This window comes from Sorghum bicolor, chromosome 10 (genome assembly GCF_000003195.3).
Source record: "Sorghum bicolor cultivar BTx623 chromosome 10, Sorghum_bicolor_NCBIv3, whole genome shotgun sequence".
NCBI classification, from domain to species: Eukaryota; Viridiplantae; Streptophyta; class Magnoliopsida; order Poales; family Poaceae; genus Sorghum; species Sorghum bicolor.
Genome location: NC_012879.2, coordinates 5,485,127 through 5,503,027, shown reverse-complemented (window position 1 = coordinate 5,503,027; position 17,901 = coordinate 5,485,127). Strand labels below are relative to the sequence as shown.

At 40.7% G+C, this 17,901-nt stretch overlaps 2 protein-coding genes across 4 annotated transcripts; both read right to left on the bottom strand.

Moving 5' to 3' along the window:
• Positions 1,646 to 6,168, bottom strand: LOC8077285 (cyclic nucleotide-gated ion channel 17). 2 transcript variants are annotated; one of them, XM_002436576.2, is made up of 7 exons: positions 5,899 to 6,168; positions 4,842 to 5,340; positions 4,276 to 4,488; positions 3,851 to 4,128; positions 3,474 to 3,585; positions 2,918 to 3,154; positions 1,646 to 2,740 (listed from the first exon to the last, which is right to left on the bottom strand). In XM_002436576.2, exons 1-7 carry the CDS (start codon positions 5,958 to 5,960, stop codon positions 2,099 to 2,101), a joined length of 2,043 nt encoding a protein of 680 aa, XP_002436621.1. In that variant the 5' UTR covers positions 5,961 to 6,168; the 3' UTR covers positions 1,646 to 2,098. The 2 variants fall into 2 exon arrangements, with proteins under 2 accessions (XP_002436621.1, XP_021304358.1); XM_021448683.1 differs by lacking the exon at positions 5,899 to 6,168 and adding an exon at positions 5,723 to 5,892.
• On the bottom strand, positions 12,115 to 16,029 carry LOC8065435 (serine/arginine-rich splicing factor RSZ21A). Of its 2 annotated transcripts, XR_002448119.1 has the most exons (7): positions 15,831 to 16,029; positions 15,442 to 15,543; positions 14,704 to 14,792; positions 13,861 to 14,101; positions 13,243 to 13,362; positions 13,038 to 13,164; positions 12,115 to 12,915 (listed from the first exon to the last, which is right to left on the bottom strand). XR_002448119.1 is itself a non-coding variant. In XM_002436575.2 (6 exons), the coding sequence occupies exons 2-6, from the start codon at positions 15,528 to 15,530 to the stop codon at positions 13,143 to 13,145; spliced, it is 561 nt and encodes a 186-aa protein (XP_002436620.1). In that variant the 5' UTR covers positions 15,531 to 15,543; positions 15,831 to 16,029; the 3' UTR covers positions 12,151 to 13,142. The 2 variants fall into 2 exon arrangements, 1 of the variants encoding a protein (XP_002436620.1); XM_002436575.2 differs by having other exon boundaries at positions 12,151 to 13,164.

Below are 17,901 nucleotides of genomic sequence, written 5' to 3'. Positions count from 1 at the left end.
CTTGCGTCGTAGCGTGGAAAGTCCATCTTCTGGAACCTCGGCGGTCGATCCTGGTGATGCTCGCCGAACTGTGGCTTATAGCCCGACGTGGAGGAGAGGGCAGTGATTGCTTGCGCCTGAGCCTCCATGGTCTTGGCGGTGGCTTCTGCAGTGGCCTGCAGGGCAGCAACAGCCTTGGCCAGATTAGCCACGGTGGTCTTCAGGTCCTCGGCGTCTCCCATCGGCGATGTGCAGGATGCAGCGGAGGACGGCGTCGGGGAAGCGGGTGCAACGAGGGGTGGCGCGGTGGCTGGTGGAGGAGTCTGGGCGGCAGCTGGTGGTGGGGAGGTGGACTGGGCAGATGAGGATCGCCTAGATCGCGATACCAGGTTGTCAAGGGCGTCAAGCCCTACGGTAGCCGGACCTTGGCTACGTAGTTCGTAGCCGCGATCCGTCTTCTCCGGCGAGGTTTTGCCCCTCGCAGGCTTAGGTTTTAGAAGAGAAAGGGGATTGTAGATAATAATTCTTGCCTGCTTATATCAAAAGTGTCTACAGATATTTATGTCCCTTTAACTATGCCTCCTTATGCTAAATAGCCTATTTGGGACTAATATAAATTGCAACATAAAAGGATAACTAAACTTATATAAAAATAACTGGGCCAACAATCAAGGCCCGCCCCTAGCCACCTAATTCGGCCTGGCTGCTGGGCGTGCCTTCTCCTGCTGTTGCAGCGCGCTCAGCGGTCCGCCGGATGTCTCGGGCCCGCCGCTGACGTGTGTATGTGCGGCCCCACATGACACTCGGCTGGCTGGGTAGCTTCGTTGGTAATAGCAGTTCAGTTGGGCTGTCATCGAGGTTTTATAATTTATATTGCCCTGTGAGGCATTTTGATTTCGCGGTTGTGCCTTCGGAACATTGTAAGCTGTCAATCCCAGAGAAGTTTTAGGCTTTTAGCAGGTCACAAGATTCGACATGTGAGTTTTAGAAGATGGATGCCTCCACTAGGGTGGCTGATCATGCAAAGCAGGGCCTGAATTCTGTTATAATCCCGGTGGTTTGGTCTCTCTGGAATCACAGGAATCGCTGTGTCTTTGATGGAAGGCAGCTCGATCTGAATGGATTTCTCTCCTCCATTAGGGATGATATGTTTATGTGGGAGTTGGCTGGGGCTTGAGGAATTTCTATCTTTTCGCCCTGCAGCCCTCTAGTTAGACTGATAGGTCTTGGGTTGTTTATTTTGGTAACAGGTGATCTTGTGTGTGTGTGTGTGGGGGGGGGGGGGGGGGGGGGGGATTTTGTTGATACACCCTTCTTTCTTTTAAATATATTGATAGACCGCCCTCCTACATGTTCGAGAAAAAAAAAAGATGGATGTGTGGTATCTTTAGACAAACAACTCTCTCCGACAGTGATGCGACGATCTTTAGGACATTTGCTAATTCAGATGTTCTTCATTCAAATATCGTGAAAAATGTTCTTTTCGGGTTAAGCATTGTCACAAGGTACAGTCAGAAGTTCATCAAGGGTGATGCGATGTTTGCCAAAGAAGCTCCGGGATGGAACTTCTGGACCTCTTCGTTAAAAAAAACGCAACAAAAAAAACGGCTGTTGCAAGTCCAGCCGCATTTGTGACACTGAGAGGAGAGCAGGCACAGCTGTAAAATGATCAAAGTCTTGGTAATCAGACCACAAATTTCACAGAATCAATAACCAAACCGATGTAAGAGAAACAGGTAACAGTACATCCTGCTGCAATTTACACACTTGGAAGAAATAAGAATGGTAGAGCCCTGGCCGGGGAAGTAAAATCTGCTCGGCCAGCCGATACAAGCAATCATCTAATCTAAGGTGAGATCCCTATCCCTACAATACAATGCCACAAGCACAACTACATATGTATGTACAGTATGAACAACCGGTGGTTGCACACCTCGTGAAAATGCACTACAATAGGTTAGCCCACAATATCAAGCACTATTATCCACAACCAGTCACCAGCCAGCCTGAAACCAATGCTTGTTTGCAGGGGACCAGTGGCTATCAGGGTTTGTTTGCAACAGAAGCAGCAATCTTGCCTTATAACAAATAATGCATCAGCTATACAGTTCTCCCTGAGTCAGTCATCATGCTCTGCTGAGAAATCCGGCTCCGATGGTTTCCTGAACTTAGGTAGCTCTCTGATGATGCTGGCTCCTCTCCTAAGTGCTTGATTCTGTTCAGGGGAGTTGTCGCCTTCGAATGATCTCATGGAGGAGAACGACTCCCTCATACTCAGGTCCTTGGCCATCTTCCTCCTTTTCTGGCGGCGCCAAGCATGCTGGATGAAGCACGCGGCCCAGGTCCTCCAGTGGTGAGAGTAGTATCGGAACGTGTGCTGCAGCTTCCTGCTGTGGAGGCGCCTGAATTGGCTGGCGACGAACTTGAGATCATCAGCTTGGAGAGCAAATGCCTCAACTTCGACAATCGCCCTCACTGTCCGTGTGGATAATGGCAGGTTGACGGTAGGCTTGGGAACGAGAGCCCATCCGAGGAGCTCTTCGCCACAGAAATCACCAGGTTTGAGGGTGATTGAATTGAAGAAACCTGTCCGTCCACCATCTGTGGTGGAGCTTTCCAGTTTACCACGAATGATGAACAGCATCTCAGTCACTGGATCGCCTTCACGGACAATATATGTGCCCTCTGTGCTCAAGGAAGATACAAGACGCTCACATATGGCGTCTAGAAGTTGATCGTCCATCTGGGAGAAAAATGGGACCTGCAGCATTGCAATATACAAGATTAATAAGTAATGCTCATGATCAGGTTATCCCTTAGACTGTAACCGTTACAGGTGTACCATTCATCACCTCACAAAGGGATAAGCATTCAACTAGCACTATCAACTGTGCTGCTGACCAAAATACAAGAGAGCAAAGATAGTAAGCTAATTTACCCTACGAACGAGATCCAGGCAAAGGTGTCGCTTGATGTCACGGCAAAGATCTGTAGGTAGGGCATTCAATATAGATTCTTCGTCCACACCTCGAGTTGCGAGCCACTTGTAATGAACAAATCTTCTCACTCTTTCCCGTAGGTCATGGGGCAGTTGCCTATGTCTCATCCACTCCTCAGTATCTCTCTGTTTTAGCCTCCACTCCTCAACCCTAGCGGTGATTGATTGCAGGTAGGTCTAGCAGAAAATATAATTTGATAAGAACAATGTTCCTTGTCAAAGAACCACTGACATTACACAGCGAAAACAAAACTAACTTAATGCATGAACATGATGGGACTGGGGAGATTGTTTGGTAACGTTAACTGGTAAGATTTCAACCTACCAACTTAAGAAAAGCTAGAATATTTACAGACTAAGAATCAGTATGTACTACCACACATTAGTAAAAACACACATACACTACCAAGTGGGATATGAACGGGGAAGTTTGAACAAATCAAGAGCAAAATCTCAGGATTCTATTCCTCATTGCACATAGCATAGATGAAAGTACCTGAACTTTTCCAATCAGATGCGCAAACAAGACTAGACCAACCACTGCCAAGAGTATAGCATACAGTGTCTCACCAATAAAGGTGCTCACACTCAATGTCTGGCCATAGCAACTGTAGAAAAAAAAATGGGTACCGAAATAGCATGTTAGAAACATAATATGATCATCATACAGATTATTAGGTTAATTGCTCCTGTTATATCTTTGTGCGTGCTTTCCATGCATAACATTGATCTGCTTTTATTATCTCTGAGTTTCTCTTTTAATAACTGAGAATACTAATATTGTACTTCCACAAGTTGTAAATTACAGTGGTACCTTTTTTATTTGAGACACGATTAACAGTCATAAAAGAACGTGTGTTCAGCAAGTCATACCTTAGATTCTGCAAGCCCCACCAAAGGCAATAGATATACTTCTTCAGGAAGCTCTCATTAGGAGTTTTGTTTGATAACAATGGCTCGAACATACCAAAGTCAAATTTGGTAGTGTTCTTAGCATCACAACTAGAAAAGACTACGGTCCCATTCCAACTTGAATCTGGTTTTACATCACAATACAGATACCGAGTGTGGCAATCAGTTTCATTGCAAAAACTTTTCCAGCATGCGACCTGGCGATCAACAGATAGAAGGTACCACAGCGCTCCTAAAACCTGAAAGAAGAGAACTGCATGGTTAGATATTCCACAGTAGGATAGCAAGACAGAAAAAAAAATGGTAGCAGTCTAAAAGTAATATGACAAATTCCAAAAAATATGAAATGGCAAAACATTCAAGTGTTACTCATATAAACATCATACATGGCTAGCAATCATGTATAACAGCAGATTGTATGCAGCTCCTTGCCAAGCAGTCTTTGCAAAAACTCCAGTAATTTTGACTATTTTATCATTCAAGGAAAAGATGAGGTATAATCTTAGGATATACTGGAAAAGGGCAACCAGAAGCAGCATGTCATTGCCATGCTCAGACGAAGAATATTTGATAGCTGGTATCACAGACCAAACAATGATCTGCAAGAAAGAAGAAAAGGTATATATTAGATAGTCAGATTACAGCTGTAACTCAGAACATCAGATATCAGATGGTTTCACCATCCACAAACTCTCAACTATAACATATAATCTTTCAAGGGTAAGAAATTGAGAAGGCATGTTTCATATTTTTTTCCCTAATAACTTCTTTCCCACAAGAGAGCAGGTGTACCAGGGGGACACAGTTAATGAGACAATGGGTGAAACCTTAAAAAGAAAGTTATATTTGGTAATTCAGTAGCGCCCATTTGAATGAAAAGAACAAGTCAATAATGAAGTATATATGCGACTTAACAGATTGCAGCATTCAGTTCCAAAATGAACTGAATTACCTGTGGTAAAGGCAAAGAAGCCACCAAATCAACTGCAAAGTCAGATCTCAAGTACTGCTTTGCGATTTCCTTAGGATCTGTGATGAGATCTCCTCGACCAAAGACCCCTAAGTTTGAGCTTGGATTAAGGTATGCAGTCCTGAACTTAATTATCATCTGGATGACATAAAAGAGGTCGACAATTGATCGGAATACAGTAACGATGATGGCTAGGCGTGTATCCTTCCTGACACAATGATTGGTTTGCTTGTAATCGATTTCAGGCACATAGAAATACAGAGGGTCCATGAACAGAGCAATGAAGCATGAGACACGGAAGACGTATATCCATATCAAGATGAAGTCACTTGACGGGTCAATAATCTTGTTGTACCACAAGTCATCTCCTGCCACAAAGACCTTGTTTTTCCCTGAACTTCCCAAACCGAGCCTGCTAACAGCCAGCCCATGCTGCTTCTGGTGAATGGGTATGGTTGCCTTTGGCCTCTCATCATGGAATCTGTGAATGAAAAATAGCATTAGGATTGCCCTATATAGGTAACACCAAAAATAGCAACATTGGACACTTCAGTGATTGTTTGCTCTTATCAGCTAAATCAGCTCGTCACCATCAGCACACCTAGAAATGGTATATCTTGTTATCCCATCCATCCACATACTGCTAATCCCCTATCTGTTTCTACTCACCAGAAACTAAACTATAACTCCAATTAGCTATCAAAATCACGGAACTCGCTATAGTCTTAGTACCGAACTAATTTTATATCCGAATCAAGGAACTAAAATCAAACACTAAGTTCCAAGCTTCACACAGGGACTACGACTAACGAGCTACAAACAAGTCCGAGAGACCAAGAGCACGGGAAGAAGAACCAACTTACGAGACCCAAACCAAGAGTTCTTCCGCCCATCTCCTCCAAAACCAAGAGAATTCGCTGCAAAATTGCGGCTTTACCCAGGCTTCCGATCACCGGCAGGCCACCAACCACTTCCCCAAGCCCCCCAAAACATTCTGAGAAACAGCAAAACAGCACGGTAATCCTTGCGTTGTGGTCACCTCACAGTCCTCTGCCTCGTGAGCGCCATCTCGTCCTCCACCCTCCCGGAGCCGAACCTCATGGGGCCCGCCCCTCTACTACTCCGCCGCTACACTGACAGGCAGCTCGCCCAAGAAACAGCCTTGCCCCTTGCTCGCTCATCCGGCGCCGTAGCAGCCCAAGGCCGGTCCTTCGCCGCGGAGGAGACCGGAGGCGTGGTGCTCGGACGCTGGGAATCGCAGCCGCCCGCTCGGAGTTCGAGGAAATGAGAACAGGGGGGGGGGGGGGGGGGGGGGGGAGGGGAGGGAAGCGAGCGGAAATGGAGTTGGAAAGCAAGAAGTGCCGGGGACCGAACACGCGACCGCGTACTCCTGTCGCGCTTGACCCGTTGGAGAAACAGTCCACGGTTGGTAGGGATAAAAAGAATAGGGATATCGAAATTTCACTACTGACTTGTAAGCATCAGATTCTGACAGCGAAGCACAGTTTAATCAACAGCCACGCATGGAAATTACGGCAGTATACAGCACTGCAATACTTCAGTATAAGAGCGGTTTGATTTTATAATCTCAAAAAAGGAGAGCGTTGTTTGATTGCAATGCTTTGGTTGGTATATATGACTCTCTTTGCTACAGATCATGGCAGCTCTAGCTCCCACCGCTATTTTTTAATGTAGCGTATTGTTTATTGTAGCTAAATTTCTCTATCTTTCCCGGGAAAGTTCAGTTCCAAGAAACGGTAACATTATAATAAAAATGGCAGTAGAAGTTAGAGGGATCTGCTGTACCAAGCGGGGCCTAAATACGCTTCGGAAAGTTATATTATTATGTCATTTCATACTTTGCATACATTTTCTCATTCGTGGTTACATTTTAAAGTAATATATTGATGATCTCGTAAGTACCTAAAACTGGTTTTCTTTTGACCATGAGAGGCAGTGAGCACGACTATGCATATGATATGCTCAATATTTAAGCATAGGGATGAAAACGGTACGGATATTTTCCAACCGTATTCTGAGACCGAATTCGTTTAAATGGGTTCAAATCTGTCTGTATCCGAGTCCGAATATTCAACATCCGATACCGTATCCGTATCTGAATACTTAAATCATATATTTATGATGTCGACATCTAATCCTATCTTATCCGACATGATTGACATTATCCGTATTCGAATCCGAAACCGACCAAAAATATGAAAACAAATATGATATCGGCAATATCTGTTCGTATCCGATCCGTTTTCATCCCTATTTAAGCAAGATAATTTATTTCTCATCTCATTATCTATCACCCCTCATTTGTACCCCTCTTTTTACATTACTCTTGGTCCTCTTCTTTTCTTCATTCAGTTCTCCATCAATTTTATGGATGGCAAACATAAACTCATGATATGTGTTTGGTCTAAAGCCTAGCTAGGCGTCCAATAAAAATACATTGTATCCTACTTCAATACAACGTTAGTTATAATTTCAAGCTATAAAACCTTTTGCTAGCATTGTCCCACTCATATATGATATAACTCATGAGCTAGCTAGCTTGAGCTTCAGCCTGTATATCGTGATTCGTCACGCCTTAATGTGCACATGTGGCTTACTTTCCATCTTTCTCAATATAGGTGTCTACAAAAGTCATCCATTTATAACGAGTCAATCTATATGCCAATTTTTAATATACGATTAATCTTTTTATTGTGCGTATCTTTCTTGGAATTTATTTGATTTAGTTGAGATGCGGTTGGGTCCAAGTCTAATTAAATTCTATAAAGACAACAGCTTTAAGTGATCATATAATAAGGGTTTGAATAGTCTATGGACTGGGATGGCCGAAAATACTCTCTCTATGGCACACACAATCTAAGATTCAAGCCTGTTAATCTTTGGCTAGCACTTTAATCCAAGAACTTGTAGGTTGTGCCATGCATATAACTTTTTTCCCCGATGCCATACAAATTTAGTATCATTAGATTCGTATTAAAGTAGTTCTATATGATTCCAACATATAGTCGTGATATTAATAATGGACAAAGTATGGCGTTGGAGTTCGTTTGGATCAAACGACGCTTTACAAAAGGAAAAGGGGCAAGTACAAGGTTACTCTACGCGAAGGTAATTAATATATATTTTTCCCCTTCCACTATATGATTTGCTCCTCGCATTCTCTATCCCAGTTTTTCTGTTGAATTTACCGTAATAATGGTCTTGTTGTATGGGATATTTTAAATTGTTCTCGGAACAACTATTGATGCTGTTTTTTTTTTTTGTCTCCAACGAGTTCCGTTTGCACGGTTGTTTATTCTTGTCGTGGCACCTCAAAACGTTGCACGTGCAGCTGTTGGTACTGCGATGATGAGAGGCTCGCTCAACTGGCAACTGTGCAGACATCGCACGCTCATCGGCTGGCAATCGTGACACGTGTATATTATCCGATGTACCTACAGTAAATTACGCCTGCACCTCCCACGTGTCGAATGGATAGCATGGCTGAACACTCGATGAGCCACGTAGAGAGGAACAGTACTCCCTCCCTTCCAAATTATAAATCATTCTAAAAATCTTAGAGAGTCAAAACATTTTCAAATTTTTCAAAAATATAGAGAGAAATATAAAGGTTTATGTTATAAAATAGGTACACTATGAAATCTAACTTACAAATAATCTAATGATACTTGGTTAGTACCAAAATGTTATTATTTTGCTATATAAATTTAGTCAAACTTAAAAAACTTTGACTCTTCAAGATTCTTGGAATGACTTATAATTTGAGACGGATGAAGTACATTTTTTTCGTTGTGGGCCGTGTGGCAACGCTACGCGTGTGGCCAAGCTATTGTCGGCTAAGAGATCTCCAAGAGATTAGTCAGATTATTTTTTAAAAATAAATTTAGTTATTATTAAAAAATCTCCAAGACTCTATAAACAACTCTCTAAATTTAGTAGCTCTTTATTCTACCTTATTCGCTTTCTACTTTTAGATAGTCTACCTCACTAGCCATCTTTTATAAAGTCTGTTGCAGTACTCTAATATTTTTTTATTAAATCTATTTTAGAGAGTAGCTAAATTAGTAAATTTGACTAGTGCCTCAGAGCAATTTTGGCCTTGTTTACCTGAGAAATTTTGCAAAGTTTTCATATTCCTCATCACATCGAATCTTACGACACATATATTGAACATTAAATATAGATTAAAAATAACTAATTACACAGTTTGTTTGCAATTTGTGAGACGAATTTTTTGAGTCTAGTTAGTCTATGATTGGACATATTATTTATCAAATACAAACAAAAGTGCTACAATGTCTATTTTAAAAAAAAATGGAACTAAACAAAGCCTTTGTTGATGTGAAGGAAAAAATTAGAGAAGAGAGAAAGAAATTGTTGCTTCGCGAAACGTCTCATAAGCTAAAAAAACTATAGGACCACGAATATACCATTGTATGAATTGTTGTTGTGAGATATTGTTGTTGTCGTACAAGTTGTGCATAAATTAAATTAAGGAATTGTGAGTTACTATAAGACAACTTAAAAGATAATTTATTGTATATATCATCTATTAAGTCGTTTTAAAATTGCATGGCACTACATGAGACCGTTAAGACGACACCAATATACTTGCCCTTACGATAATAAACTTAGGACCAGACCCTCTTCTGTCGTGTGCATTTTAGAATTTCTAGGACAAATTCTCACTTTATTTCCTAATAAGACGTTACCATCAACCAGATTAATGGTGATTGATTTATAAATATAAAATTTTGATGCAAAATTAGTTTCTATCTTCTAGAATACTTTATATTTGGTGACAAACTTTAAATACTAGAATGCACTATTTCACAAGACGGAGGGAGTAGATATCTAAACATGTACTAAACTAAAAGTAAACTAATTTTTAGTTCAACCTAACTGTCATTATTATTCCATTAGTTGATATATAATGGTGGACTAATATTGACTAAATGGTATCCATTATTATTAGTTCACTTTTAGTTAATATAATACAATACAAGCAATATTATTAAACTAAAAGTGATCCATCTAAACTATATTACGTAGTTCTATTATTTGTCATGCTTGTGCTTTAATGAAATATTGGGCAGGTCTTTTCAAAGAAGTGGACAAGGAAGCCCTGGAGAATGGAGTAAACACGATGCTCAAGATCGCTACCTCTCTTCTTGCTAAGAGGAACAAAGAGGGTGAGCTGCCGATAAAAGACAATGATACCAACAGCCAGATCTTCTGTCAGAATCAGTTGTGGTGTGAAGTGGAATTATCTTGATTTCATGTTTTGTAATCCGATATGTCTTTTGGCGTCTCTCAGCCAGGTTGCTGGAGAGATAGGATTTGGTAGTTTTATCTCTATGGTAGCTATTGTAGTCGTAAGGTTTTTCTGGGTTTTGTCCCTTCTATCTTTCTATAACGCTTTCTAAAGACATTGTATTTCCGTTAGTGATAATAAAAATATGGTTTATATTCGATTTTAAAAAAATATTACGTAGTTCTAAATAATCCAACCAGGACCTTCTCATTCTCAATAACATAAAAGGAAAAGGAAAGGTAAGTTCCACTCATTGTCCATATACGCACATAATAATGAAAAAGTCAACATCTCCACTGCATTCGTCCTCACCTCGCAAGACGGGTCCATTTGTGTGAGAAGAAAACCCGGAGACTATTCGGAGATGCAATCAGGGAGCCGCCGTGCTCCACCTCCGCCGCCCACGGACGTGACGCGATGTGCCGGCTGGCCTCGTCCTGAGTCCTCTATCTAATCACGATTCATATAACTTTACTTATCCACCGTTGTCGTTGTATTCCGTCATAATGCATCAAGGTTCATCCTTTGAGCCATTTGGGCCGCTATGGTCTTTGCGACTGATTTAACTACGTGTTTGGACGCCGACCATGCTGGCAGGAGCATCGCGTCACATACGTAATGGAAACTATGTAGATACATACATGATAAAAACTATGCAACTAAAAAAAACAAAAAAAAAATTAAAAAAAAATTGCTCTACAATTCAAAATAGAGGAATACAACTACCAGCGTCACCTCCCGCGCTGATTCTAATTTTAAATAGACGAAAAACAAAAAGAAAAATAGAAGTTAAAATGGAAGCAGAGAAAGAACTCAAAACTTTCTAATGCCAAATAAAACGCAAGTAATACAGAGAGAGGATTCAAGACTTTCTATTGGCAAATAAAGCACCAAGTAAATCTTCAATAGTAAATAATGATTTTCCTTGCTTCCTTCTTCGGATTACCGAAACATCCAAGTTCCAAGAGGCCCCTGCTCTAGGGTCTCGAAGGGACCTTTGCTCAGTCCTCGCTCCTCAAGACTACTTGAACCAAACCCTTTAGTTTTGCGTACGCCAGCAGATCCAAATTATACTTCACTTTACATTTATCTTAAGTACCTTTACAAAATGTATATAAAAAAAATACCAACATCTAGAGCACCAAATTAGTTTCATTAAATTCTCCAAACATGCTTTCATAGAGCATTTATTTTAACTTGTAGGTGGTTAAATTAAAAAAAACTTGATTTGATAGAACATTTATTTAAACTTGAAAACGTAAACATCTTTTTTTCCTAAAAAATTGGGAACTTTTAAAGTTTTTTTATAAAGTATTTTGGTCCCATGAATCTGTGGTACTACCTGTGAACGGAAGTACTTGGGTCTCAGGCCTTGTTTAGTTCTAAAATTTTTTGAAAAATCGACAACGTAGCACTTTCATTTGTATTTGACAAATATTGTCCAATCATGGTTTAACTAGAATCAAAAGTTTCGTCTCATCAATTTCAACCAAACTGTATAATTAGTTTTTATTTTCGTCTATATTTAACACTCTATGCATACGACTAAAGATTCGATGTGACGGAGAATTAAAAAATTACAAAATTTTTTGGGAACTAAACAAGGCCTCATGAATCCGTGGTGCCAAAAGTTACATGTCACATCGTAGACAGCTCATGCATAAAAAGCACGCAAGCAAAGCAAACAGACGCTTCATTCAGCAATCAGCAGTCAGGACGCCAACAACCTTCATTATGTGGAGTAAGCAAAACTGCTCGGCTGCACTTTTTGCAGCGCTGCTGCATAATACTACAGAATGTAGAGCAAAGTAGCAAAAGGTGGCGCGCAAGCAACAGCAGCCGAGAGGGCTGAAAACCGGATCAACCACCTCCAATCAAGATCTAGGAGACCAAACCACCAACAGGCATATAGAAAGGCAATCAACAAAACATAAACCATATCAGACACATGGGGGCGCAGCAAATTAGCAACCATGTGTTGATCAAATAGGGTGCCAATTACCATTATATGTCAAACAGCATCTGACATTTACCCTATCAAACAGGAAATAAAGCTAATAAGAATGTAACTACATTGTCCATTAGAGAGAAAAAATGGTGGCATATGATGGATGGAGGAGATTTGATGTCAACACAGGCTGTATGATGTGATGAACATCAATCAGGATGACTGTATGGCACTCGAAGAAGCATCTATGAAGAATATCAAACAGGATGCTGCAGAGAAGGAAGCAGAAGGCGAGGAAGACTTCCTTCGTCGAAGGCAGCATGTGGAAGCAAGTGGAGATCACAGAGCCAAGCCAAAGTCGGCTCAACGTAGCATTTGGCCAGGTGAATTCACTTTCTGGCACTCACTAACCTGGGTCCTCTGAAGGCATGATAACACGAGTAGGTGAGTCATCATCCATCTAACATACTGCAGTTCCTGAACCAGGAGCAGCGCACGGAGACCGAACCTATGGAGAAACTTACCAGATGCTGCATTTGTCAGCAAATCAAACCTTACCAAATGGTACGAGAAGGAAGGTTATTACTGCTTTTGCGATGTGCAGCATCTTCAACGAAGCATGTGGTTCACGAAGATACGCAGGCAGACAAACACGCGGCTGATTGAATGAAGCATGCGAGGGTGTGTGAAGAATGAAGAGCGCAGAACAAAACCATGAAGACAGAACTGAAAGCCGTAGTCGGCCGAGTCGTTTAAGCAGTGCAGGACGATGCCTTTTTACCACACAAGAAAAGACAGTAGGTCTTAGTTCAACAAACACACCCATCAAGAGGTTTTACTACTACTTATAAAGTAGACACAAGCATAATAAGGTATATAAAAAAGTTATGAGAACCTTAACCAAAGTCAAGCAGTCGGCGAACGATCTTTCAAGCAGGTTATTGATCATATAGCTTTCCCAATATGTCACATGACACTCATCAGATACAAGGATCTGGCTCTAGCTCCTGCTGCGGCGGTATCTGGCAGTATCAATAGTAAAATTGAATCAATATTGTAGCTGACAACAACAAAATGTGTATAACTAAAACATGCATTACCCATTATCATAGGGAGAGTCTTCTCGTGCACGTTTGTACTGTGGTGACCTGCTATAGCTGCGCCCACGAGCTGGTGACACGCTACGACGCCTTGGAGAGCGTGCTGCAGGACTGTAACTCCTGTTTGCAAAGATATGGATTCAATCAGAGTCATTGTCCTTTGTTCATAATATGAATTATGAATTTGCTAAGAATATTTTACATGTACAGATTGAACAGAACAAGACAAGAACGAAAAGATTAAGAATGCACATATTGCTTTTGCTCATTTGATAAGACAGTTTCCGCCGTTAATCATTCAGAACCTATGCTGTTAACGAACGTGAAGGTCGGAGGAAATCTTAGAAACTTCCCGCAAGTGCATGATCCATAGTCATTCCCAAAAAGACAAAGAGCTAAGTGAAACCATGTACATGTCTGATCTGAGTTCAAAATGAAACAGGAAAAATTGAAGTGGCTTGGCGCTAAGTGAAACCATGTACATGTCTGATCTGAGTTCAAAATGAAACAGGAAAAACTGAAGTGGCTTGGCACCTTGATACAAAGACTGGCATATGCACTAATAAGTAATAATAATCAGTGAATAGGGTAGAAAAAGGAATATGAGAGTAAATTTACCTTCTACCATAACTTGGACTCCGGCGATATCTGGGACTACGACTGCGGCTGCGGCTGCGGCTACGGCTTCGGCGCCTTCCACTGCCTAGACCTCCAGAACCAATCCTCAAACGGCACTCACGAGCAAAGTGGCCAGTCTCACCACACTCGTAACACTTGGACTCAGAACCACCATATCGGTCACGGCCACCACGACCACTGCTGGCATTACGAGATAGCTCAACTCTCCATCCATTCTTGCCTACAAAACCATAAATATATTGCTATAATCAGCAAGGATTTCATGCAAACACACAAACTGTGACTATAAAACAAAGAAAGCACAAATGTAATCTCAAAAGGTAAGAAGAATACCACAGAAGATCAAATCAATTGAACTTTAACATAGACTACTTCTGATAAGCACAGAAATAAGTTCACTAGGGCATACTCCAATATGATATTGACTAGCAATAGCTACAGAATATATATTATATTATATTATGAATGGACTGCGGAAGGACTTCCTTGATTTTGTGTCATCAATCTAAATGAAATTTTGCATACAAATGGTCAAAGCTAGAGTTTAACTTACAACATACCTAAATAGAGTTGCATTTGTTATATAAGGAATATTTCCAATGTTTCCTACTTTCACTACTCCTGCAACAGCCAATAGATGTGGCCAGATGGTACCTGAGCCCGAACCCAAATTCATAATACCATATTAGAAATGTAATTTGATAGCAACTCAGATATTCCTCACAAAAAACACTAACAACATATGGAATGCCATATATACATCTGATACAACATCCTGAGAAAGGTTTATAACATGTTGGCAGCAATACATTGATCACATACCATCTAGGTCACGGATTGCATCCTCAGCATCCCTCTTATCATCAAAATCAATAAATGCAAAGCCAGGTGGTTTCCGAGCCACCCAAACACTGATTCCACAAAAACAAAACATGAAACTGTGTCAGAATCATAAGCATCAAGTGGGATACCTCGATGCAACATGTAATTAAATGCATTCAACGACTATATAATGATACAGAACTTTGTACAGGGTCCAGAACAGCATATCCTTTGCTTTCGTGTTCAGAATACTGGCCATATCATTCGCTTTGAATCCAAATATAACATAAACATCCACACTAATGTAAGACAAGGTCTATTACCAGTGAATTTGACAAATTGTATCATGCTCCATCAAAGAAATAATTGTCACAACCAAAGTACAGCACACTATTTTTGGGAAAGATGCGTATATTAAGGTGATATATCCCAAGTATGGCAGTGCAACAATATACAGTATAGTGACAGTATATACTTCATACTAAACAGAAGGAGGGGATTTGCAGTACAACTCGCCATGGTCATGCAAACGAAATGGTCAATCGTCCTTGCAACCCAGGACTGATATTATCACCAAAACATTGCTTCGACAGACAATTCTATGGTTTGCCATATTTAACAAAATTTTGCCCTTGTGATTATCATCCAAACAGGCGCACACAAGAAGACGCACGTGAATTTCTAAAACGAGCCACACCAATCGCACGGAATCTAGGGATCTGAGGCGAGAGCACTGACCTGCGAAGAACCCCGAACGTGCGGAACTCGTCCTCCAGCTCCCGAGCGGTCACCCGGGGATCCAGGTTGCCGACGTACAAGCGGGCCATCACAACCGATCACCTGCAAATCATTCGCCACAAACGGATGCCGATAGCAATTAGATTTCGGCAAAGCCAGCCACCGAGAACCTTCGAATCAACGAGCGAGCCACGCCAAATCAAGTAACGAATCGCTCAAAAATTCAGCCCAAAATGAACAGATCTAAAGCTAGAAAACCAAAATCAGCCGCGGAATTCGACGGGGTGGGGGTGGGGGTGGGGGTGGGCGCACGAATCAACCAGATCTAGGGTTTAGAGGCGGGGGGAAGAACATGGATCCAGGTGGCGAGAGGGAAATCTGTGACTTACCTTCTCCGATCTGTTTCCTCCCGGGGTAGCTGCGGCGTGGATCGAGAGTGAGGACGGTGGCGGATGGTGGTGGACGGAGCTGGGGCTGCGCGAAGGCGAGACGAGAGCACGCGACGCGAGGATTGATCCTATTCCTATCGCGTTGCCGGGTTGGGATTGGACGAGACAGTTCAGGAATCAGGACTTTTGGTTGGACCCGGAAACAGTGCTGTTATGGTGGGCTGGTCTTCTTATGGGCTTTCCTGCTTGGGCTGTTCCGCTGTTGTTCGAACTTTTCTTTTTTGAAAAGAAAATTATTTCTTGCACCTAAGGCCTTGTTTAGATGTCATTTTCGTTTGTTTGTGATAAATATTTTTCAATTATAGACTAACTAAGGTAAAAAGATTCGTATCGCGATTTATAAGCAAAACTGTGTAATTAGTTTTTGTTTTTGTCTATATTTAATGCTTCATGCATGTACCACAAGATTCGATGTGATGGAGAATCTTGAAAACTTTTTGGTTTTTAGGGTGAACTAAACAAGGCCTAAAAAAGGTTGTTTCCTTTTGCCCCCTTTTTTGTTTTTAACTTTCTTATTTGGTCCAATTGCGCAACTACCTGTATTCTGAAGTCCAATTGCTCGTTTGCCCCTATTTTTTAAACTTTGCATGTTTGTCCTCGTACAATGAGCAAGTACCAAATATATAAGATTTTGGTCAAGCAATGAGCAAGCACCAAATATATAAGCAATGCAGCCTTTTGGAGCAAGTACCAAACACGCAAGCTTGGAGCCTCTTGGAGATAAATGTGCTAAAAGGTAAGATGAAGCAATGTGTTTGTTTTTATATGAAATTTTCAAATACATTACATCTATGTTTTATTACTAAGACATGTTGTGACACATTGGCTTAAAATTTGCTTCTTCGGGACTGCATATGTCATATTTTGGTTGTTTGATTTGCACTATTACGTGTTGCCATAGCGTTAGCACGGGTAATATACTTTCTGCATACTCTATATTTTTATTTGGAGTGTTACTTTTTATCTGCTTCCAATCTGATAATATGCCAAATATGACATAATTTACTACCAATCTGGAATTATATCTTGAAAGAACAATATTTTGGATGGTTTGGTTGAAAGAACAATATTTATTCTTCAAATTAGAGATAAAATTATGTTTTGCTTATTGTTTTGTTATAACAGTATTATTGTAGACTCATATATTTTAGTGTGACAAAAATATTTGGTTATACAATATTGAATCTTAATGAATTTTGTTTAGTGTTTTACCGTAGTGTTAGCACGGATATTATATTAGTAATTTAAGAGATCTTATTATTTTAACTTGCGCAAGATAAAATAGACTAGAGGAAGTAACGATCAGTCAATCAGAGCATTCATATTTAGAGGCGATTGAATAGATTGAAATAAATTGCTGGTTATCAACTTGTCGCTTCCTTGTTGGACACACGTCCAAACTGATCTTGCATGCTCACATCACGAGGACAAAAAAATTGATACTGAAACCTCTGTTTGGGTAGGCTAATGGTTAAGCTATGTTACACCTAAGTTATTGGACTGATTGGCACCTGTCAGTGTTTCTTCGCTGGCCTAATTAAATGTCCTCCCAAATATGTACATGCAAAAACACACTTATACAAAGCTAAAACAAAACAAAAAACGATGGAACTGAAACCGTTTTTTCCTAAAAGTTGAAACCACAAAATACGATTTTTCTTGGCTTCATTATTTTGGAAAAGCGACAGCCCTAAGCCCCCTAAAGTTGCTTACAATGCAAAAACTATGATAGTTTCTATATATTAATTATATTGCCACGTGGGTAATTTGCTAATGTGACAAGTAATTTAATGAAGAGAGAGGAAAATCCAAGAAATTAGGTCTTCACGGTTATTAATGGACAAGTAATTACTCATAGCTCATTGAAAGAGCGAATATGGTTTCTATCACTACTTATGTTGTGTACAGTAAAAGATCTTGCAATAAGAAGAAGTTTCTTTGTACAATATCCTATGCTATATAAACTACTAATACCTAGGAGCATGCCCCGCGCGTTGCTACATGAATTGCG